The sequence below is a fragment of the Pseudophryne corroboree genome, chromosome 3 (genome assembly GCF_028390025.1).
Source record: "Pseudophryne corroboree isolate aPseCor3 chromosome 3, aPseCor3.hap2, whole genome shotgun sequence".
Classification (NCBI taxonomy): domain Eukaryota; kingdom Metazoa; phylum Chordata; class Amphibia; order Anura; family Myobatrachidae; genus Pseudophryne; species Pseudophryne corroboree.
In genome coordinates this window covers 302,429,867-302,454,100 of record NC_086446.1, presented here as the reverse complement: position 1 = coordinate 302,454,100, position 24,234 = coordinate 302,429,867, and the positions used below count along the sequence as shown (strand labels likewise).

Sequence of the window (24,234 nt, the reverse complement as noted above, 5' to 3'; positions counted from 1 at the left end):
GACATTGACACTTCTATTACAAAGTTTTATATAAACCCAGACAGTAATTGTGCAGCACTGGATAGCTTATATAATAATGTTTGGATGCTCATGGGCAACTAGGACTCTAAAGTCATGTAGGATGACTAGATTCCAAAGCATATGGAGACACCTGCCATTTTGACACTTTCAGCAATCATATAAAAACTGCTGAGGGCTGATAGTTGGGTTTACCAGGGTCACACATTCTGAGAAAGAGGGCCTGAAGCCATCCAATGTCTAGCTATGCAAGCCTTTGCCAACATAACAAAGATTGCTAACATATAGCATAGAACCCACCATTCCGATCCCAAATATGCAAATCCCGGCTGATGAAAAGGAATATGTACTCCTGTTTTTATAATACACTCTACCACTAAATACCAAAATTTGGAATTTGCAGGACAGAACAACAAAACCTGCCCCAGGAGTTCCACACTTAGGACAAATAGGACCTGCTCCTAGTTTAGCCAGCCTATCCAAAGTCCATTAACCCTGTGGACACTGGCGTATCTATAATGGGTTCAGTGAGTGCGGTGCTTATGGGCACCTGGGTCCAGAGGGGCCCACACCGCACACACTGCACCCATTTCTTCTATATACTTACCTTTCTGGTGTCTGGGTGTGGGTCCCCTCTTCTCCCAAGTCCCAGCGCTGTTAGTGCTCTATCTGAATACTAGAGACTTTGGCACAGTGCCAGAGTCTACAGCTCTTGTGCAGGTCTTTGAAAAAATGGCCACCGCGCAATTTTTCCGAGACTTGCGCATGCGCTGTAGAAGCGCTCAGACAGATCACTAACAGCGCTGCTGCCGGCTACGGGACGGGAGAGTAGGGGGCCCACACCCGGAGACTGCACACGGGTCCCCTCCTCTCTAGATACACCCCTGCCTGTGGAGGATAAAAGCCTGAATTTGTTGGAATCTTGCTGACGCAGTGGGTTTTCATGGTGAACCCAAAACAAGAGACCAATCCCCATACCGCATTATACCCAAATTAGATTCCCATTTATCGTGGAGGATTCACATAGGGTCACTAGACTGTCAACTTAACAAATAGGAGTATATATTAAAGACAAATTTATGGGCACGCAGAGGGGTAAATTTACTAAAGCTTCTAAAAGTGAAAAGAGGTGATGTCCACAGCAACCAATCAGATTCTGTCTATCATTTTCTAGGATGCAATAGAGAAATGATAGAATCTGATTGGTTGCTATGGGTAACATCACCTCTTTTCACTTTCAGAAGCTTTTTTAAATTTACCCCAGAGAACGGAGAAACAACCTCAAAGGGGAGAAAATTTCTGACCAGAGAGAGGGTTCATCTGGATAATGTAACTGCAGGTGTGAATATATAATCTCCGCAGATATATAGAGGTGAATTATCCTGGTATAAACCCTGTCTGATCTGGATGTATCATTTCTCCAAAAATTGCACTAAGTCTAGTCAGTATTGCAAGAGTTTTACTATCTGTGGACAATAAGGAAATGGGGCGGTAAGAATCGGTGCATAAGGGATCCTTTCCTGGCTTAGGGAGCACAATAATAAGAGACTCCGACATTGACAGAGGTAGACTGCAATATTATTACCGGGAATAAAACATTTACCACAGTTTGGGGACAGAGAAATGGGCATGAGTTTTATAAAGTTCTCTGGGGATTCTGTCTATTCCAGGGGACTTGTCATTGGGAAGGGACTTGATAACAGCCTCTATTTCTCTAACGTCCTAAGTGGATGCTGGAGACTCCGTAAGGACCATGGGGAATAGCGGCTCCGCAGGAGACTGGGCACATCTAAAGAAAGCTTTAGGATTATCTGGTGTGCACTGGCTCCTCCCCCTATGACCCTCCTCCAAGCCTCAGTTAGATCTTTGTGCCCGAACGAGAAGGGTGCACACTAGGGGCTCTCCTGAGCTTCTTAGTGAAAGTTTTAGTTTAGGTTTTTTATTTTCAGTGAGACCTGCTGGCAACAGGCTCACTGCATCGAGGGACTAAGGGGAGAAGAAGCGAACTCACCTGCGTGCAGAGTGGATTGGGCTTCTTAGGCTACTGGACATTAGCTCCAGAGGGACGATCACAGGCCCAGCCTGGATGGGTCCCAGAGCCGCGCCGCCGGCCCCCTTACAGAGCCAGAAGGCAGAAGAGGTCCGGAAAATCGGCGGCAGAAGACGTCCTGTCTTCAACAAGGTAGCGCACAGCACTGCAGCTGTGCGCCATTGCTCTCAGCACACTTCACACTCCGGTCACTGAGGGTGCAGGGCGCTGGGGGGGAGCGCCCTGAGACGCAATAAAAAAACACCTTGGATGGCAAAAAAATGCATCACATATAGCTCCTGGGCTATATGGATGCATTTAACCCCTGCCAAAATACATAAAAAAACGGGAGATAAGGCCGCCGATAAGGGTGCGGAGCCTATCTCCTCAGCACACTGGCGCCATTTTCCCTCACAGCTCCGTTGGAGGGAAGCTCCCTGTCTCTCCCCTGCAGTCACTACACTACAGAAAGGGTTAAAAAAGAGAGGGGGGGCACTAATTACGCGCAGTATTAAAGATACAGCAGCTATAAGGGGAAAAACACTTTTATATAAGGTTATCCCTGTATATATATAGCGCTCTGGTGTGTGCTGGCAAACTCTCCCTCTGTCTCCCCAAAGGGCTAGTGGGGTCCTGTCCTCTATCAGAGCATTCCCTGTGTGTGTGCTGTATGTCGGTACGTTTGTGTCGACATGTATGAGGAGAAAAATGACGTGGAGACGGAGCAGATTGCCTGTAATAGTGATGTCACCCTCTAGGGGGTCGACACCTGAGTGGATGAACTGTTGGAAGGAATTACGTGACAGTGTCAGCTCTGTATAAAAGACAGTGGTTGACATGAGACAGCCGGCTACTCAGCTTGTGCCTGTCCAGACGTCTCATAGGCCGTCAGGGGCTCTAAAGCGCCCGTTACCTCAGATGGCAGATATAGACGCCGACACGGATACTGACTCCAGTGTCGACGGTGAAGAGACAAATGTGACTTCCAGTAGGGCCACACGTTACATGATTGAGGCAATGAAAAATGTTTTACACATTTCTGATAATACGAGTACCACCAAAAAAAAGGGGTATTATGTTCGGTGAGGAAAAACTACCTGTAGTTTTCCTGAATCTGAGAAATTAAATGAGGTGTGTGATGATGCGTGGTTTTCCCCCGATAACAACTGATAATTTCTAAAATGTTATTGGCATTATATCCTTTCCCGCCAGAGGTTAGGGTGCGTTGGGAAACACCTCCTAGGGTGGATAAAGCGCTCACACGCTTGTAAGGGCTCTACCCTCTCCTGAGATGGCCGCCCTTAAGGTTCCTGCTGATAGAAAGCAGGAGGGTATCCTAAAATGTATTTACACACATACTGGTGTTATACTGCGACCAGCAATCGCCTCAGCCTGGATGTGCAGTGCTGGGTTGGCGTGGTCGGATTCCCTGACTGAAAATATTGATACCCTAGATAGGGACAGTATATTTTTGCCTATAGAGCATTTAAAAGATGCATTTCTATATATGCGTGATGCACAGCGGAATATTTGCCGACTGGCATCAAGTCTAAGTGCGTTGTCCATTTCTACCAGTAGAGGGTTATGGACACGTCAGTGGTCAGGTGAGGCGTATTCCAAACGGCATTTGGTAGTATTGCCTTATTAAAGGGAGGAGTTATTTGGGGTCGGTCTTTCAGACCTGGTGGCCACGGCAACAGCTGGGAAATCCACGTTTGTACCCCAGGTCGCCTCTCAACATGAGAAGACGCCGTATTATCAGGCGTAGTCTTTTCGTGGACAAGCGGGCAAAAGGTTCCTCATTTCTGCCCCATGACAGAGGGAGAGGAAAAAGGCTGCAGAAATCAGCCAGTTCCCAGGAACAGAAACCCTCTCGCGCCTCTGCCAAGTCCTCAGTATGACGCTGGGGCTTTACAAGCAGAATCAGGCACGGTGGGGGGCCCGTCTCAATGAATTTCAGCGCGCAGTGGGCTCACTCGCAAGTAGACCCCTGGATCCTTCAGGTGATATCTCAGGGGTACAAATTAGAATTTGAGACGTCTCCCCCTCGCCGTTTCCTAAAGTCGGCTTTACCGATGTCTCCTTCTGACAGGGAGACAGTTTTGAAAGCCATTCACAAGCTGTATTCCCAGCAGGTGATAATCAAGGTACCCCTCCTGCAACAGGGAACGGGGTATTATTCCACACTGTTGTGGTACCGAAGCCGGACGGCTCGGTGAGACCGATTCTAAATCTAAAATCTTTGAACACTTACATACAGAGGTTCAAATTCAAGATTGAGTCACTCAGAGCAGTGATTGCGAACCTGGAAGAAGGGGACTACATGATGTCTCGGGACATCAAGGATGCTTACCTTCATGTCAAAATTTACCCTTCTCATCAAGGGTACCTCAGGTTTATGGTACAGAACTGTCACTATCAGTTCAGACGCTGCCGTATGGATGGTCCACGGCACCCCGGGTCTTTACCAAGGTAATGGCCGAAATGATGATATTCCTTCGAAGGAAGGGAATTTTAGTTATCCTTTACTTGGACGATTCCCTGATAAGGGTAAGATCCAGGGAACAGTTGGAGGTCGGTGTAGCACTATCTCAGGTAGTGTTGCGGCAGCACGATTGGATTCTCAATATTCCAAAATCGCAGCTGGTTCCGACGACTTGTCTTCTGTTCCTAGGGATGATCCTGGACACAGTCCAGAAAAAGATGTTTCTCCCGGAGGAGAAAGCCAGGGAGTTATCCGAGCTAGTCAGGAACCTCCTAAAACCAAGCCAAGTCTCAGTGCATCAATGCACAAGAGTTCTGGGTAAAATGGTGGCTTCCTACGAAGCAATCCCATTCGGCAGATTCCACGCAAGAACTTTCCAGTGGGACCTGCTGGACAAATGGTCCGGGTCGCATCTTCAGATGCATCAGTGGATAACCCTGTCACCAAGGACAAGGGTGTCCCTCCTGTGGTGGTTGCAGAGTGCTCATCTTCTAGAGGGCCGCAGATTCGGCATTCAGGACTGGGTCCTGGTGACCACGGATGCCAGCCTGCGAGGCTGGGGAGCAGTCACACAGGGAAGGAATATCCAGGGCTTATGGTCAAGCCTGGAGACATCACTTCACATAAATATCCTGAAGCTAAGGGCCATTTACAATGCTCTAAGCTTAGCAAGACCTCTGCTTCAAGGTCAGCCGGTGTTGATCCAGTCGGACAACATCACGGCAGTCACCCACGTAAACAGACAGGGTGGCACAAGAAGCAGGAGGGCAATGGCAGAAGCTGCAAGGATTCTTCGCTGGTCGGAAAATCATGTGATAGCACTGTCAGCAGTATTCATTCCGGGAGTGGACAACTGGGAAGCAGACTTCCTCAGCACGACCTCCACCCGGGAGAGTGGGGACTTCACCCAGAAGTCTTCCACATGATTATAAACCGTTGGGAAAAACTCGACAGGTATTGCGCCAGGTCAAGGTACCCTCAGGCAATAGCTGTAGACGCTCTGGTAACACCGTGGGTGTACCAGTCAGTGTATGTGTTCCCTCCTCTGCCTCTCATACCCAAGGTACTGAGATTGATAAGATGGAGAGGAGTAAGCACTATATTCGTGGCTCCGGATTGGCCAAGAAGGACTTGGTAACCGGAACTTCAAGAGATGCTCACGGAGGATCCGTGGCCTCTACCTCTAAGAAGGGACCTGCTCCAGCAAGGACCCTGTCTGTTCCAAGACTTACCGCGGCTGCGTTTGACGGCATGGCGGTTGAACGCCGGATCCTGAAGGAAAAAAAGGCATTCCGGATGAAGTCATCCCTATCCTGATCAAAGCCAGGAAGGATGTAACCGCAAAACATTATCACCGCATTTGGCGAAAATATGTTGCGTGGTGCGAGGCCAGTAAGGCCTGACGGAGGAAATTCAACTGGGTCGATTCCTACATTTCCTGCAAACAGGAGTGTCTGTGGGCCTGAAATTGGGGTCCATTAAGGTTCAAATTTCGGCCCTGTCAATTTTCTTCCAAAAAGAACTAGCTTCAGTCCCTGAAGTTCAGACGTTTGTAAAAGGGGTACTGCATATACAGCCTCCTTTTGTGCCTCCAGTGGCACTTGGGATCTCAATGTAGTTTTTGGGTTCCAAAAGTCACATTGGTTTGAACCACTTAAATCTGTGGAGTTAAAATATCTCACAGGGAAAGTGGTCATGCTGTTGGCCCTGGCCTGGGCCAGGCGCGTGTCAGAATTGGCGGCTTTATCCTGTAAAAGCCCTTATCTGATTTTCCATTCGGACAGGGCGGAATTGAGGACTCGTCCTCAGTTTCTCCCTAAGGTGGTTTCAGCGTTTCACCTGAACCAACCTATTGTGGTGCCTGCGGCTACTAGGGACTTGGAGGACTCCAAGTTGCTAGACGTTGTCAGGGCCCTGAAAATATATGTTTCCAGGATGGCTGGAGTCAGGAAAACTGACTCGCTGTTTATCCTGTATGCACCCAACAAGCTGGGTGCTCCTGCTTCTAAGCAGACTATTGCTCGTTGGATTTGTAGTACAATTCAGCTTGCACATTCGGTGGCAGGCCTGCCACAGCCAAAAATCTGTAAATGCCCACTCCACAAGGAAGGTGGGCTCATCTTGGGCGGCTGCCCGAGGGGTCTCGGCTTTACAACTTTGCCGAGCAGCTACTTGGTCAGGAGCAAATACGTTTGTAAAATTCTACAAAATTGATACCCTGGCTGAGGAGGACCTGGAGTTCTCTCATTTGGTGCTGCAGAGTCATCCGCACTCTCCCGCCCGTTTGGGAGCTTTGGTATAATCCCCATGGTCCTTACGGAGTCCCCAGCATCCACTTAGGACGTTAGAGAAAATAAGAATTTACTTACCGATAATTCTATTTCTCGTAGTCCGTAGTGGATGCTGGGCGCCCATCCCAAGTGCGGATTGTCTGCAATACTGGTACATAGTTATTGTTACCAAAAAATCGGGTTATTGCTGTAGTGAGCCATCTTTTCTAGAGGTTCCTCTGTTATCATGCTGTTAACTGGGTTCAGATCACAAGTTGTACGGTGTGATTGGTGTGGCTGGTATGAGTCTTACCCGGGATTCAAGATCCTTCCTTATTGTGTACGCTCGTCCGGGCACAGTATCCTAACTGAGGCTTGGAGGAGGGTCATAGGGGGAGGAGCCAGTGCACACCAGATAATCCTAAAGCTTTCTTTAGATGTGCCCAGTCTCCTGCGGAGCCGCTATTCCCCATGGTCCTTACGGAGTCCCCAGCATCCACTACGGACTACGAGAAATAGAATTATCGGTAAGTAAATTCTTATTTTTCTCTACTGAAAAAGAGTACACTGTGCTGTCAACATACAGCCAAGCTGGAACTATCCCGTCAAGGTAATTAAAAAGGGCAAATTGGAAATAGTGTATTTGAGTGGCATAGACATCCTGAAAGTGAGAATAAACATTTATTTGGACTCTTTGGTCAATATCAGAAGTAGCATATCAGAAAAGAATATATAAAAATTCAAAAACTTTTATTGCCACTGAATGTAAAATAGTGTTGTAATACTAATTTTTCTTTTTACAGGATTTTTTTTTTTTAAATGTACAGGAATTAATTGTGGTAGGTGGATATAATGGACACTGATGGCTAGTAATATTGTTAATATATCCTGTTTTGTTTTGCTTTTGTTTTGTTTTGCCATTGATACTTGTGTAAGAAAATTACAGACCTGCTTCATAAAGCCACATTAGTTTACACAATTAATCCCAGATTATGCCACTATGCGTTACCATTTCCATAATTTGTGAGATCATATATTGTCAGACATATATACTTGTATGGCATGAGATGTATCACACAGCGCCGCAGGGTAGGGGGCGCTGGTGGCGGCACTTCTCAATTATCTGTTTTAATTACTTTCACTTGTAGCTTCCCTCCCCTCTTTCGATCTCCTGACCACCCCTGTTTCCTTCACTCACCACATACCACCTACTTAAATATATATAAACAGAAAATTCAGCACTCACCATAGCAAGCTCCCTTATCCTCACAACATCAATAAATAAATGATGGGGGTTTAGTTAGTGAATTGCCCAATACACGGAAGCCTGCAAACCGATCGCCGTCATATTATGTGTGATACAGTTGCCAGGTTTCAATTTTTAAGACTCTGTGATAGTGTGGGACCTGCATTAATGTGGAGTACCTTGCCGATCGGTTTGCAGGCTTCCGTGCATTGGCTAATTCACTAACTAAACCCCTCATTTATTTATTGATGTTGTGAGGATAAGTGAGCTTGCTATGGTGAGTGCTGAATTTTCTATTTGTGTGTGTGTGTGTGTGTGTGTGTGTGTGTGTGTGTATGTATATATATATATATATATATATATATATAGTGGAAAGGGGCATGATAGCATAGCATGGCCTTTCTCTGGATCAGTTTTGTCATGCCCCTATTCCCACGAGTGCATGCGCCTAATTTCCCTATTGGAAAAATGGACTGGGGGGAGCCAATTCTGTTTCTGGCACAGGGCACCAAAAAGTCTAGTCAAGGGATGTATAGGATAAAATAATTAACAGTTTTGGTTGGAATGTTCTGCATGATCCTCTGGCGTCAAAGTACTCATATAAGCAGTACATTGGAGGACAAATTTATCTGCCAAAATAAACAAAAACAACAAACAAGCTTTAACTGGACAGAGGCAAGGAGAGTCTGGAGATATTACCCCAATCCTCCTTGCTCCAACACCCTGCAGTTGGGAGTGAACAGGGTGGAAGATGTCTCACTGGGCAAGCAGAAGACATTGGGGAATCCTCTATATATCCTGAATGCTATGCCCAGGAGAGAGACATTTTGGACCTGGTTACACTATGTACATTTCACCCCAAAACTGAATTTCAATCTCCATTCACGTTGTTAAAAATATCTGTATAAATACTGTATCTTGTTGCAATTATACCTGCAAAGACATACCTTTTATTTTTACCCAAAGTAATCAAAACTAAAGGGGGCAAAGCCATTCGCTGTTGGGTGGGGGGCATGTGTGGAGCATGCCTTGTGGTACAGCATGATTGCATAGTTGTTAGTATTGTTGTTCACAGCATTGAGCTTCTGAGATTGAGTCCTGGAGTTTGTATAATCTCCCTGTGGTTGCCTGGGTTTCCTTTTGGTGCAACAGTTTCGTCCCACAACATACACAAGTGGACAACCTATTTGTTGAGATTAACTCTATCTTGCTCTGCGTAATCAGTATATATGAAAATTTCTGTGCATTTTTTACATAAAATATCAATATAATAAGATAACATGTACATTATAGAGGCTCTTCACTTTCACTCCTGTTAGTTATTGAGCTGTAATGGAATCACTGTGGGAGAGTAGAAAGACCAAATATAAAGCTGGCTGGCCAGTGATAACCGTACCAGTTGCTTAATGGCCACCACTTACAAAATGTGTTTGGTGTATTGTACAACCAGGGCCGGACTGGCCATCTGGCACTTCTGGCCAATGCCAGAAGGGCCGATGGCCAAGTGGGCCGGTCCAGCCGAGCAGCAGTTTGCTTCCGAGCTGACTTGTGTCACTGAGACACGCTGCAGCTCAGTCCGGCTGCAGCATGTCTCAGCTGTCAGGAGAGGAGAGCGCGCCAGCGCGGCTATGTCTGTCGGCGTGTAGCAGACTTCAAATCAGCCGCCGGTTCGTGAGCCAATCAGAGCTCGCAGACCAGCAGCCAATCAGGAGCCGCCACTGCCGGTCCGCGAGCTCTGATTGGCTCACGAACCGGCGGCTGGTTTGAAGTCCGCTACACGCCGCCAGACATAGCCGCGCTGGCGTGCTCTGAGCTCCTGACACCCTCACAGCACAGCCGGAGGAGCAGCAGCAGCAGCGGTAAGCAACTGCAGCAGTGTGGGGGCAATTGTATACCTGGCACTGTGGGGGCAATTGTCTGGCACTGTTGGGGCAATTGTTTACCTGGCACTGTGGGGGCATTTGTATACCTGGCACTGTGTGGGCATTTGTATACCTGTCAGGTAAACAACTGCCCCCACAGTGTCAGGTATTACCTTTCACTGTCGGGGCAATTGTGGATCTGGCACTGTGGGGGCATTTGTATACCTGGCACTGTGGGGGCATTTGTGGATCTGGCACTGTGGGGGCATTTTTATACCTGGCACTGTGGGGGCATTTGTGGATCTGGCACTGTGGGGGCATTTGCGGATCTGGCACTGTGGGGGCATTTGTATTCCTGGCACTGTGGGGGCATTTGTGGATCTGGCACTGTGGGGGCATTTGTGGATCTGGCACTGTGGGGGCATTTGTGGATCTAGCACTGTGGGGGCATTTGCATACCTGGCACTGTGGGGGCATTTGTGGATCTGGCACTGTTGGGTCATTTGTATACCTGGCACTGTGGGGGCATTTGTGGATCTGGCACTGTGGGGGCATTTGTATTCCTTCAGCGCGTGCACACAGTACCTCTATGGGACACTTTCTGTTTGATTGGTCACCGCTTAGCCCCACCAGGAGTGCACAGACGCTCTCATTCTAGTGAATGGGGCGCGTGCGTGTCCACGCCCCTTTTCTGGAGAGCGTGCGCTTAGTTACAACCTTTATTTTTACATACCCCCACTTCAACATTTCCACTTCAACCAATGGTTGTGTGTATTTTAATACAGAATGATGTACACTTGTATGTTGTTATAATATTAATTATATTTGAAAGAGCATAGACTAAGAAGTAGGAGGAGTCGGGAATAGTAAGAGGAGGAGTCAGATGCTGACACCGAGGTGGACCTGTGTGCTTCAAAAATGCCAGGGCTTATTTTTGGTCCCAGTCCGGCCCTGTGTACAACTATAATACTCAATGTAAAACTACAACACCATCACTTTTAAAATACAGTATTACTACTTTAATATAATGTCATGCATGTGTGGCCATGTTCCAATCCTGTGTATAAAGATAGAGCATTGTGTGTACTGTAACTAAATGGAATATACAAATTAAATGAAGAAATTGGTGGCACAAATTAGATTCAAGGTTTTAGGACTTTATGCAGAGCTGATCACTATGGCTGCAATTGCTCTGAAGGCCGTGTTTTTGCCACCTGCGCATGTGCAGTGTTCGCAGTGCGTGGGCTAGCTTAATGTAATAGCATCCCGGAAGGATGCAATCGCATCATGATTGACAGGTAACGGCCGTCCATGGGTGGCGACGCGGCATTAGGGGGGAGGAGAGCAAGAAATGCAGGCATGTCATGGCCGTTATGTGGTGGTCCAATGACATCACCTGTGTTCCCTGCGATAGAAAACATGGTGCCGGACCGCCTGCATACGCAGCCATGCTGATCAGGCAGGGGTCTAGCTCTATTTGATGCGATTGCAATTGAATTGCGATCACATTGCGGGCCGGTGCCAAACATGCTAGGCAGCCTTGCCCTGTGCTGGTTGGTCCCCAGCATGTGAATAGTACAATCGCAGTTTTTGCAAATTTAGCAAAAACTGCGATCAACTTTGAATATCCTCCTTAATCCATTTAATTACTCAGCAAATAAATGTTTTCTTGGACCTGTCTCTAACAAGTCAATAAAATAATATTTTATCTGGAACCTGAAAAGATTTTGTCAAATATTTTTTTCTAAGGAAAATAGCATCAGAGAAGAAACATGATATTTTGTATTAGATCTGAACAGAAATATTCCTAATGGGTAATTGCTTCTGCTCCTAGGTCTGGAGAAGAAAATCAGCACCAGGCAGAGCCGAGATGATCTCATCAAGAAGGGGCTGTTAGAGATCATAGAGAAAGGTAAGATTTGTCTCCGTGGATATATATATATATATATATATATATATATAGCTACTGCGCTCCTAAAACAAAATTTAGAAATACCCAGCACCCAGTTATAGCTGAATTAACATGTGACTGAACCTTATTTAAAAACAAAGTATCGCTTTTAATTTCTTTTATGTTTTCATATTGAAAAGACAACATTTTTTACAAATAAAATCTCAGACACAGTGGCCACATTGTGTCATAAAAATGTGTTTAAAAGTATATAGATTCACAATTTGTATAGCACCCAATGTTAAGATCATAATTTTTGAATGTAGTTTAACCGTTTATCCATCCGCATGGGGATCAAAACTCCTGGTTTAGATGATTATGACTGGTGTCCAATGTCCATATAATTACAGTACAGAATAGATGATTAGGGGGTGGGGCTTGCCAGTCCATCAATTGTACAAGGTATGGTACACTCAGAATGGTCTGAGTGTAAGCTGTATTTCTCCCCCCGAGGAGAGTCGCCTTCAATGCCAGAGGTGTCTATTCTCCGTCCGTGTACCTCCGCTCCTGTGGCACACCTGTCAGCTGCAGCACTGATGGAGGCTCTCTGTGGCATAAAGGTGGTTTTCTTGGTATACAGGCTACTGCTGGTAGTGGAAGCAGCGCTTCAGATGTGGTCCACGTCTCGTGCAGGAGGAACCACTCGTCTGTTTGTAAATAAAATGCAGTTGCCTACGGATGTTATTGGACTACTACAGGTGATAGGAATATATCACTAACGCGTTTCGCACCTCATGGTAGTTCCCAGTAATATGGATAGTTCTTATGTACCTATCACCTTAGGAGTGACGTGTCCTCATTGGTTGATACTAACTGACTCGGGTGTATTACATTTTCATCCACATAGGGTACTAACCAAACAACATTGGGTGCATAAGAGATCACATTTACACAGTATCTAGTAACCTAATTTAAACATATGTACATGTTCGCTTGGGCGTAGTGGTAATAGATTACTGTTGAAATGCTGTAAACACAGTATGGAACAGTCTTTGCAAGACCCGGAGATAGTAAGTCCGTATAGCCAACAGCTAACCACTGTATAGATGAATGTACTGATACTGACCACAGATGACACCCTGGAAGCTGGAGATGATGATAATGCACGGAGGTTGAGATGAGCTCTGGAGAACTGCTGGGGATGCCGAGTAGAACCGGCCCAGGTGGTGAAGGTGCTATGGAACTCAACAATGCAGTCAGAGTTCGATGGTGGGAGCACCAATGGTGAACTGTGGTTTGATGTTGGAACACAGATGGTGAATGGAAGCGATGATGGAATACCACTGAGAGCTGGAAGCGATACTGGAACACCGCTGAGAGCTGGAAGTCACACTGGAACACCGCTGAGAGCTGGAAGCAGTACTGGAACACACCTGAGAGCTGGAAGCGTTACTGGAACACCGCTGAGAGCTGGAAGCCGGCGAAGAATCACTGCAGATCACTGAGAGCAATGTAGGAACACCACTGGAGTCAGGCAGCACAGCAAGGTGGAAACTGGTGCAGGTCTCTTTAAGTGGAGCAAGGTCACAGGAGCTGGAATACCTGAAGACAGCAAGCAGGAACATCCACAGACAGGAGAGACATCTAACACTAAGATAGACAATAAAGCACTGACGATTAGGCAGTCTTGATTCAGGAAATTTATACCAGCTGGGAAGCAGGTATTGGCTGAGCAATCAGGGAGAGTCCAGAGTGCAACGGATATGCTATGGAGAGTCATGTGAAGAGGTCAAACATGGCTGCACCCATGCTTGGTTCTGGACGGAAAGTATGTTTGAATCAGCACGTGGAAACCTGTAGTTATAGCGGCGGAGGCTGCGGAGGACAGGAGACGTCATCTATTGGAACAGGAGGAACATGCTGACTACGTGCCATGACAGCGCTGCCAGGATCGCTGAGGGGAGACTGAGGAGATGCCGAGCAGCGCGATGTACGCAGACAGCGTAGGTGGAATCCAGGCTTGGAGCACAGGGACAGTCTCAGAAGGCACTTAGAAGGTAAATAAGTGTGTCTGGTTACCCATATCTTGACTGGGATATTCTAATCCTTAATACTCCCATACTGGACGTGAACCCAAACCCAGAGACTGATTCATGTAATTAATGTTAATATGTGAACTACAAGTCTAATCATTTTCAAGAGAATTATATTGGGTAAAAGGACTATAATCTTACAATTTAAAATAGCACATTAAATACATCTGAGGAGCTATATTTTCAGAGAACAACTATGGCAATCGCTTATTAAAAATATGTTAATAAGGAACCATACACAAGGTATATTATAACCATTAGCATACTGTATTGAGCGGAATGATGCTTGAGCATCAGTACTATTGATAATAGCTATGCTTAAAACTTTCTCTTTAGGGCCATGCAAACTGTGAAATAGTTATTTATTTATTTTTTTACAAAGCTTAAGGATGATATAACTATATATAAAGGCTCATTTCAATCAGAAATAAAAAAAAAATATAGGGTTGGCAGATAAAATGTGTGCACCGTAGATACACTGCTAACACAGCTAGTAAGAGGGATTCCGGCTAGTGTGCAGGACTAAAGCAAAAAACTCTTTTTAGCAACATTCTTTACTGAAATTTATTTAAAAATTAACTATTATTCTTATACATTAAAATCTGTCATAGATCTGACAATCCCCTCCTTAAAGAAAACAGAACCTTTAGACCAGATCATGGACTTTATGCCCTGGGTTAAAATAAGTCAGTACAGTCCTCTTACGGGAACATGTACTAAGCAGTGATAAAAGTGGAGAAGTGAGCCAGTGGAGAAGTTGCCCATGGTAACCAATCAGCATTGATGTAACATTTCCAATTTGCATACTATACAATTGTATGGAGCAGCTGATTACTTGCCATGGGAAATTTCTCCACTGGCTCACTTCTCCACTTTTATCACTGCTTAGTACATGTACCCCTAAATCTCTAGTGTATTTACATTGCTGGGCACAACGCTACTAATATAAATTACAGTGGGCAGTGCTCAGGGGCAAACGCAGGATTTCTACAGTGGAGGATGTCCAAATTCAGTCCACAATCTCCCACTCTATAGGACATTACAGCAGTTCAGGAGTCTAGGCACGCGATAGAAGAACATGGTAACGACCCCGGATATAAATGTACACATTCAACTTTTTATACACTGGATAGTGTATGGAATACGGTATTAATAATTAACACTATAGATACCCTGTATTGTTGTAATGTGTGTCATATGTACGGTGCTGCATAACACTTGTGGTGCCTTATAAATAAAATGTAATAATAATAAAAATGGTCCATAGTATAGGAAACATATTTAACTATTTTAAATAACATCAGTGGTCGGGAAAAGGTTAAACATCCCATAATAGATAAATGCACAAACATAATAGAACCAGTAGGAGACTGAACTGTATTTTCTAAGCACACATTATCCCACCTCATGGTAAGGCGCCTGTCTCTTCTTCCTGGTGGCTGCTCTCTGGTCCAGTGTACTGATTTAGCGCTCAGATTTACACTCACAGCAAACTTGGTAGAAGAACTACCACTGCGCCATGTGCATCCTTAAACTACATATTGTTTTGGCAGCTGTAATAATCGTATTAAATACTATTGCTATTGTGGCCATAATTTGTGCCGCCCCTGCATTTGCCTATGGTGCTGCTGTCTGTCCTGTGTGCTCCATCCTCTACCCTGGTCCCCCCATCTCCTACAGTACAGTCCCACAATGCCCTGTGCCCAGGAGTCATTCTGTCTGCATTGGGCGGTGGGAGCAAGGCGATAGAGAGTAAGACTGTGATATCACTGATAGCCTCAACCTGACAGTAGTATGACAGACAGCAGTGTAGCGTACTACAGCCCTGTCCTCAAACACTTCTTAATTGCAGGGGTTGGGGGGTTGGGAGTCTGCATCATTTATTAATTAAATCACACCATGATTTACTGGTAGCCTGGGAGAGAGAGAGAAATAGGGAGATTATAATGGGTATAAGTAGTACTGCTGTTTGGTATAAAGTGTATAAGGGGTACTACTGTGTGGCTTAATGTGTAAGTGGCACTAATGTCAGGAGTAATTTTCTATTAGGGGTACTACTGTGCAGCATAATGTGAATAAGGGGTTCTAATGTGTGGCATAACATGTATAATGGTTACTACTGTGTGCTGTAATGTGAGTAAGAAACACTATTGTGCAGTGTAATGTAAATAAAGGTGCACTACTGTGTGGCATAATTTGAATTAGCGGTACTATTGTTTGCCCAAGCCCCTTCTCATGGCACCAAAATGTCTAGTTACGGCTCTGTTGAATTAGGTGTGATGTTTGCACTTGTACAATGTACATTATTTAGACTACGTTCCTTCTCTTCACACACCTAGCCACACATTTAGGTTGCAGAGGTAACTCCTATGACTGGAACAGGTAGATGAGAACTTTGAATTGTGCTGTGCATGCTGGTCCAAGCTTACTGTGTGTACTTTACCAGTTATTTTACTTTCTGTTGCACATGTGAGACTTAAATGTTCAGATTATTTAATCTGCACAAGCACAGACATATAGATTTTTATGCTAATTTCTTTTACGTCCTAGAGGATGCTGGGGACTCCGTAAGGACCATGGGGATAGACCGGCTCCGCAGGAGACATGGGCACTTTAAGAAAGACTTTAGATCTGGTGTGCACTGGCTCCTCCCTCTATGCCCCTCCTCCAGACCTCAGTTTGATACTGTGCCCAGTGGAGACTGGGTGCTTTTCAGAGAGCTCTCCTGAGCTTCCTGACAGAAAGTATATTTGTTAGGTTTTTTATTTTCAGGGAGCCTGCTGGCAACAGACCCTGCATCGAGGGACTGAGGGGAGAGAAGCAGACCTACTTCTGTGAGTTTCAAGGCTCTGCTTCTTAGGCTACTGGACACCATTAGCTCCAGAGGGAGTCAGAACACAGGTCTCACCCTGGAGTTCGTCCCGGAGCCGCGCCGCCGTCCTCCTCACAGAGCCGGAAGATAGAAGCCGGGTGAGTACGAGAAGAAAAGAAGACTTCAGAGGCGGCAGAAGACTTCATGATCTTCACTGAGGTAACGCACAGCAGTGCAGCTGTGCGCCATTGCTCCCACACACCTCACACACGGCAGTCACTGTAAGGGTGCAGGGCGCAGGGGGGGCGCCCTGGGCAGCAATATAAACCTAATTTCTGGCAAAAGAAATATATATACAGCTAGGCACTGTATATATAAAGAGCCCCCGCCGGTTTATATTATATTTAAGCGGGACAGAAGCCCGCCACCGAGGGGGCGGGGCTTCTCCCTCAGCACTCACCAGCGCCATTTTCTCCACAGCACAGCTGCGAGGAAGCTCCCCGGACTCTCCCCTGCTTATCCACGGTGAAATGGGGTTTCAGAGAAGAGGGGGGGGGGGCACATAATTGGCAGCAAATAGTATTACAGCGCTACTGGGTAAACACATTGTGTGTTTTTCCTGGGGTATTAGCGCTGGGTGTGTGCTGGCATACTCTCTCTCTGTCTCTCCAAAGGGCCTTGTGGGGGAACTGTCTTCAGATAAGAGGATTCCCTGAGTGTGTGGTGTGTCGGTACGTGTGTGTCGACATGTCTGAGGTAAAAGGCTCTTCTAAGGAGGAGATGGAGCAAATGTGTGTGTGTGTGTGTGGTGTCTCCGTCGACAACGCCGACACCTGACTGGATATGTGGAATTAAGTGCTGAGGTAAATTTATTGCACAAAAGATTAGAGAACAGACACGGAATCTGCCCATGTCTGTCCCTATGTCGCAGGGACCGTCAGAGTCTCAAAACGCCCACTATCCAAAATAATAGACACTGATACCGACACGGAGTCTGACTCCAGTGTCGACTACGATGACGCAAAGTTACAGCCAAAACTGGCAGAAAAGTATTCAATATATGAATATTGTAATAAAAGATGTTTTGCATATCACTGATGACCCATCTGTCCCTGACACGAGGGTACACATGTGTAAGGGGAAGAAAGCTGAGATAACATTTCCCCCCTCTCATGAACCAAATGAATTGTGTGAAAAAGAGCGGGAATCTCCAGACAAACTGCAGTTTCCCAAAAGAATTCTCATGGCGTATCCTTTCCCTGCTAGGGCCAGGATACGATGGGAATCCTCCCCTAGGGTGGACAAGGCGTTGACACGTTTACCCAAAAGGTAGCGCTGACATACCAAGATACAGCTACCCTCAGGGATCCTGCAGATAGCATGCAGAAAAGTACTTTGAAGTCCATTTACACACATTCTGGTACACTACTCAGACCGGCGATTGTGTCGGCAGGGGTTTATAGCGCTGTAGCAGCGTGGACAGGTACTTTATCAGCGGAGATTGAAACCCTAGATAAGGATATTATGTTATTGACCCTAGGATATATAAAAGATGCTGTCTATATATAAGACATGCTCAAAGAGACATTGGTCTACTGGGTTCTAGAGTCAACGCTATGTCGATTTCTGCTAGACGTGTCCTGTGGAACATGCAGTGGACAGGTGATGCAGACTAAAAGAGGCATATGGAGGTTTTACCTTACAAGGGTGAGGAATTGTGTGGAGAAGGGCTCTCGGACCTGGTCTCCACAGCTATAGCTGGTAAATCTGATCTTTTGCCTTATATTCCCTCACAGCCTAAGAAAGCACGACATTATCAAATGCAGTCCTTTCGGTCGCAGAAAAACAAGAAAGTACAAGGAGCGTCCTTTCTTACCAGAGGTAAGGGCGCAGGGCACAGCTAGTTCCCAGGAACAGAAGTCCTCCCCGGCCTCTACTAAATCCACCGCATGACGCTGGGGCTCCGCTAAGGGAGTCCGCCCCAGTGGGAGCACGTCTTCGACTCTTCAGCCACATCTGAGTTCACTCACAGGGGATCCCTGGGCAATAGAAATTGTTTCTCAGGGTTACAAGCTGGAGTTCGAAGAGGTGCCTCCTCGCCAGTTTTCCTTATCGGCCCTACCGGCTTCTCCCCCAGAAAGGAAGATAATATTAAATACAATTCACACATTGTATCTCCAACAGGTGGTGCTCAAGGTTCCCCTCCTTCAACAAGGAAGGGGATATTACTCAACCTTGGCTGTAGTTCCGAAACCGGACGGTTCGGTCAGACCTATTTTAAAATTAAAATCTCTGAACCTATACTTGAAAAGGTTCAAATTCAAGGTGGAATCGCTCAGAGCGATCATCGCTAGCCTGGAAGGGGGGGATTTTATGGTGTATCTAGACATACAGGCTGCATACCTTCATGTTCCCATTTATCCACCCCATCAGGCGTACCTGAGAATTACGGTACAGTATTGTCATTACCAATTTCAGGGTAATTGGCGGAAATTATGGTGCTCCTACGCAAGCAAGGAGTCACAATTATCCCATACTTGGACGATCTCCTAATAAGGGCGAGATCAAAAGAGCAGTTGTTGAACAACGTGTCCCTTTCGCTGAAGGTGTCACAGCAACTCGGCTGGATTCTCAATATCCTGAAGTCACAGTTGGTTCCTATGACTCGTCTGCCCTTCTTTGGTATGATTCTGAATACGGACCAGAAATGGGTTTATCTTCCGATAGAGAAGGCCCAGGAACTAATGACTCTGGTAAAAAACCTTTTAAAGCCAAAACAGGTGTCAGTGCATCACTGCACTCGGGTCCTGGGAAAGATGGTGGCATCTTACGGGGCCATTCCCTTCAGCAGGTTCCATGCGAGGACTTTCCAATGGGATCTACGGAACAAGTGGTCCAGATCACATCTACATATGCATCAGTTAATCACCCTGTCCCCTAGGGCCAGGGTGTCTCTCCTATGGTGGCTGCAGAGTGCTCACCTTCTGCAGGGTCGCAGGTTCGCCATCCAGGACTGGATTCTGGTAGCCACGGACGCGAGCCTCCGAGGTGGGGGAGCAGTCACACAGGGAAGAAACTTCCAAGGTCTTTGGGTCAAGTCAAAAACTTGTATTCAAATCAACATCCTGGAGCTGAGGGCAATATACAACGCCCTTCGGCATGCGGAAACATTGCTTCGCGACCTACCGGTTCTGATCCAGTCAGACAACATCACCGCAGTGGCTCATGTAAACCGCCAAGGCGGCACAAAGAGCAGAGTGGAAATGGCAGAAGCCACCAGAATTCTCCGCTGGGCGGAAAATCATGTAATCGCATTTTCATCAGTTCATTCCGGGAGTGGACAACTGAGAAGCAGACTTCCTCAGTAAACACGACCTGCATCCAAGAGAGGACTTCTTTAGGAAGCCTTCGCACAGATTGCAAGTCACTGGGAACTGCCACAGATAGACATGATGGCGTCCCGCCTCAACAAGAAGCTACAGAGGTATTGCACCAGGTCAAGAGACCCTCAGGCAGTAGCTGTAGATGCCCTTGTGACACCGTGGATGTTCCAGTCGGTCTATGTATTTCCCCCTCTTCCTTTCATACCCAAGGTGTTGAGAATGGTAGGAGGGAGAGGAATGAGAACAATCCTCATTGTTCCGGATTGGCCATGAAGGACCTGGTATCTGGATCTGCAGGAAATGCTCACAGAAGATCAGTGGCTTCTTCCTCTAAGACAGGACCGGTTGCAACAGGGGCCATGTCTATTCCAAGACTTACCGCGGCTGCGTTGGACGGCATGGCGGTTGAACGCCGGATCCTAGCGGATAAGGGTATTCCGGATGAGGTCATTCCTACGCTAATAAAGGCTAGGAAGGACATGACATCTAAACATTATCACCGTATATGGCGTAAATATGTTTCTTGGTGTGAGGCCAGGAATGCTCCTACGGAAGAATTCCATCTGGGCCGTTTCCTTCACTTCCTGCAAACTGGAGTGAATTTCGGCCTAAAATTAGGATCTATTAAGGTTCAGATTTCGGCCTTATCCATTTTCTTTCAAAAGGAATTGGCCTCTCTCCCTGAAGTACAAACTTTTGTGAAGGGAGTACTGCATATTCAGCCTCCTTTTGTACCTCCGGTGACGCCTTGGGATCTTAACATGGTGTTAAGTTTCATTAAGTCACACTGGTTTGAACCACTTAAAACGGTGGAGTTGAAAAATCTCACTTGGAAGGTGGTCATGTTATTAGCCTTGGCTTCGGCTAGGCGAGTGTCGGAATTAGCGGCTTTATCACATAAAAGCCCCTATCTGGTTTTCCATATGGATAGAGCGGAATTGCGTACCCGTCCTCAATTCCTGCCAAAAGTGGTTTCATCCTTTCATATGAACTATTGTGGTGCCTGTGGCTACGCGTGACTTGGAGGATCCCGAGTCCCTTGATGTGGTCAGGGCTTTGAAAATTTACGTGGCCAGATCGGCTACAGTCAGAAAAACAGAAGCACTGTTTGTCATGTATGCAACCAACAAGATTGGTGCCCCTGCTTCAAAGTAGACTTTTGCTCGCTGGATCTGTAACACGATTCAGCAGGCGCATTCTACGGCGGGATTGCCGTTACCTAAATCGGTCAAGGCCCATTCCACTAGGAAGGTGGGCTCTTCTTGGGCGGCTGCCAGAGGGGTCTCGGCGCTACAGCTGTGACGAGCTACTACTTGGTCGGGTTCAAACTCCTTTGCAAAGTTCTATAAGTTTGCTACCCGGGCTGAGGAGGACCTCCTGTTTGCTCAATCGGTGCTGCAGAGTCATCCGCACTCTCCCGCCCATTTGGGAGCTTTGGTATAATCCCCATGGTCCTTACGGAGTCCCCAGCATCCTCTAGGACGTAAGAGAAAATAAGATTTTAAACCTACTGGTAAATCTTTTTCTCGTAGTCCGTAGAGGATGCTGGGCGCCCGTCCCAAGTGCGGACTACTTATGCAAGACTTGTATATAGTTATTGCTTAAATAAGGGTTATGTTATAGTCTCATCGGTCTTGGACTGATGCTATGTCGTTTTCATACTGTTAACTGGATAGTATATCACAAGTTATACGGTGTGATTGGTGTGGCTGGTATGAATCTTGCCCTTGGATTAACAAAAATCCTTTCCTCGTACTGTCCGTCTCCTCTAGGCACAGTTTCTCTAACTGAGGTCTGGAGAAGGGGCATAGAGGGAGGAGCCAGTGCACACCAGATCTAAAGTCTTTCTTAAAGTGCTCATGTCTCCTGCGGAGCCCGTCTATCCCCATGGTCCTTACGGAGTCCCCAGCATCCTCTACGGACTACGAGAAAAAGATTTACCGGTAGGTTTAAAATCTTATTTTATGAAGTATAGTAATATTTAGAATGGTGTGTACTGTTCACTGAAGTACTTACTTGTGCTTATGGCTGACTCCTCTTAGCACACTTACACTAAACATAAGTTTGCCCAATAGAAGCTGCTGGTCTGTGGTAGTAGTTGCCATTGCACTACTGTTGTAGGGTCTGGACTTGCTATGCGCACATTGGGGGTAATTCTGAGTTGATTGCAGCAGAAAGTTTGTTAGCAATTGGGCAAAACCATGTGCACTGCAGGGGGGGCAGATATAACATTTGCAGAGAGAGTTAGATTTGGGTGGGTTATTTTGTTTCTGTGCAGGGTAAATACTGGCTGCTTTATTTTTACACTGCAATTTAGATTTCAGTTTGAATACACCACACCCAAATCTAACTCTCTCTGCACATGTTATATCTGGGATCCGGTCTGAAGATCGACAGTGTCTAGGTCGACAATGTTTAGGTCGACCACTATAGGTCGACAGTCACTAGGTCGACATGGATGGAAGGTCGACAGGGTTTCTAGGTCGACATGTGCTAGGTCGACAGGTCTAAAGGTCGACATGAGTTTTTCACATTTTTTTTTCTTTTTTTGAATTTTTTCATACTTAACGATCCACGTGGACTACGATTGGAACGGTAAAGTGTGCCGAGCGAAGCGAAGGCACCATGCCCGAAGCATGGCGAGCGGACGCGGTGCACTAATTTGGGATCCCGGTCACTCTACGAAGAAAACGACACAAAAAAAAAAAAATCCTCATGTCGACCTTTAGACATGTCGACCTAGAAACCCTGTCGACCTTCCATCCATGTCGACCTAGTGACTGTCGACCTATAGTGGTCGACCTAAACATTGTCGACCTAGACACTGTCGATTTGATGAACCACACCCGTTATATCTGTCCCCCCCTGCACTGCACATGGTTTTGCCCAACTGCTAACAAATTTGATGCTGCGATCAACTCAGAATTAGGCCCATTGTAGCAGCTGCCTTACGTGGACATATGGTTCATTCTTTAAAGCAGGGGTTCCCAATCTCAGTCGTCAAGGACCCCCAACAGTTCACGGTTTCCAGGTCTCCTCACAGAATCATAAGTGAAATAATTAGCTCCACCTGTGGATCTTTTAAAATGTGTCACTGAGTAATGAATATACCTGTGCACCTGCTAGGTGACCTGGAAAACATGAACTGTTGGGGGTCCTTGAGGACCGAGTTTGGGAACCCCTGCTTTAGAGCAATATACATTGGGCCAAATGTAATAGCCTGCCAGCTGCCGCAGGTGCAGGACTTTATGCGAGTCTACCCATATTTTTAAAGCGGCATTTACAAGGCAAAACCAACCAATCATTTGCCGTGTAAATGATTGCTACTTTAAAAATTCAGGCAGACTGGCACAAAGTTCTGCATCTCCAGCAGGTAAACAGAAGTATAATTTCTCTTAAGTACATTTTCAGCTAGAATCAATCTAGGCCTTCTTCTAATGGTATGTTAAATTACCATTGTACAGTTAATTGTACTAAATGTTCACTGTATTTTTCATGCACATGGATTGGATTCTGCATACAAGGAAATTCAGCACGTGTAGTATGTGTCTGTTCACATTAGTTAAAGGAGAGAAACTATACAGTAAAACTGGACATGCGAGCTGTCCTGCCTCATTTGATTACACACAAGTATAATACACAGGGAGCAGTGGTTCTGCAGATTGGGGCAGGACTGTGCAGATGTACAGTACAGGTGCTTTTTCAGAAAGCGAGTATGGGTCAGGCAAAACAAACATGAGAATGTTTGATCAGATTGTGGTGGGATTTGAGGCCGTTCACCATTTTCCAAAATGTGTACTTTTAAAAGTCAGGACTCTGGAGGAATGAAAGGGATCTAGGAATGCTGTCAGAAACGTTTGTTTTTACAACACTTCAGTACAGTACAGTATATACAAGTATACTGTATGCTCTACTTAACAACAATAATTAGAAGATAAAGCAAATGATCCTTCTCAAATTTAAGGCTTGCAAGGCAAACATAACTCATTGCATAGTGTTGGTACTCTCAGACACAACTGCAGCAAAAGATGCAAGGAAGGCCACAACTGCGTACAATCAGGCCCTATGAGGACGGACCTGCCCCCCTCAATAGTCCCCACCACCCAGAGCCGGCCCTAAGCAATATGATGCCCTAGGCAAGATTT

The 24,234-nt window shown here is 46.1% G+C and overlaps 1 protein-coding gene across 11 annotated transcripts in view; it reads left to right on the top strand.

The window, feature by feature from the left end:
- Positions 1-24,234, top strand: part of PHACTR3 (phosphatase and actin regulator 3) — a 419,279-nt gene that overhangs the window by 106,048 nt on the left and 288,997 nt on the right. For all 11 annotated transcript variants that reach the window (XM_063959370.1, XM_063959361.1, XM_063959364.1 and 8 more), the window contains one exon: positions 11,745-11,822. In XM_063959370.1, coding sequence (XP_063815440.1) covers positions 11,745-11,822 — 78 coding nt within the window. The remainder of the gene's footprint in view (positions 1-11,744; positions 11,823-24,234) is intronic.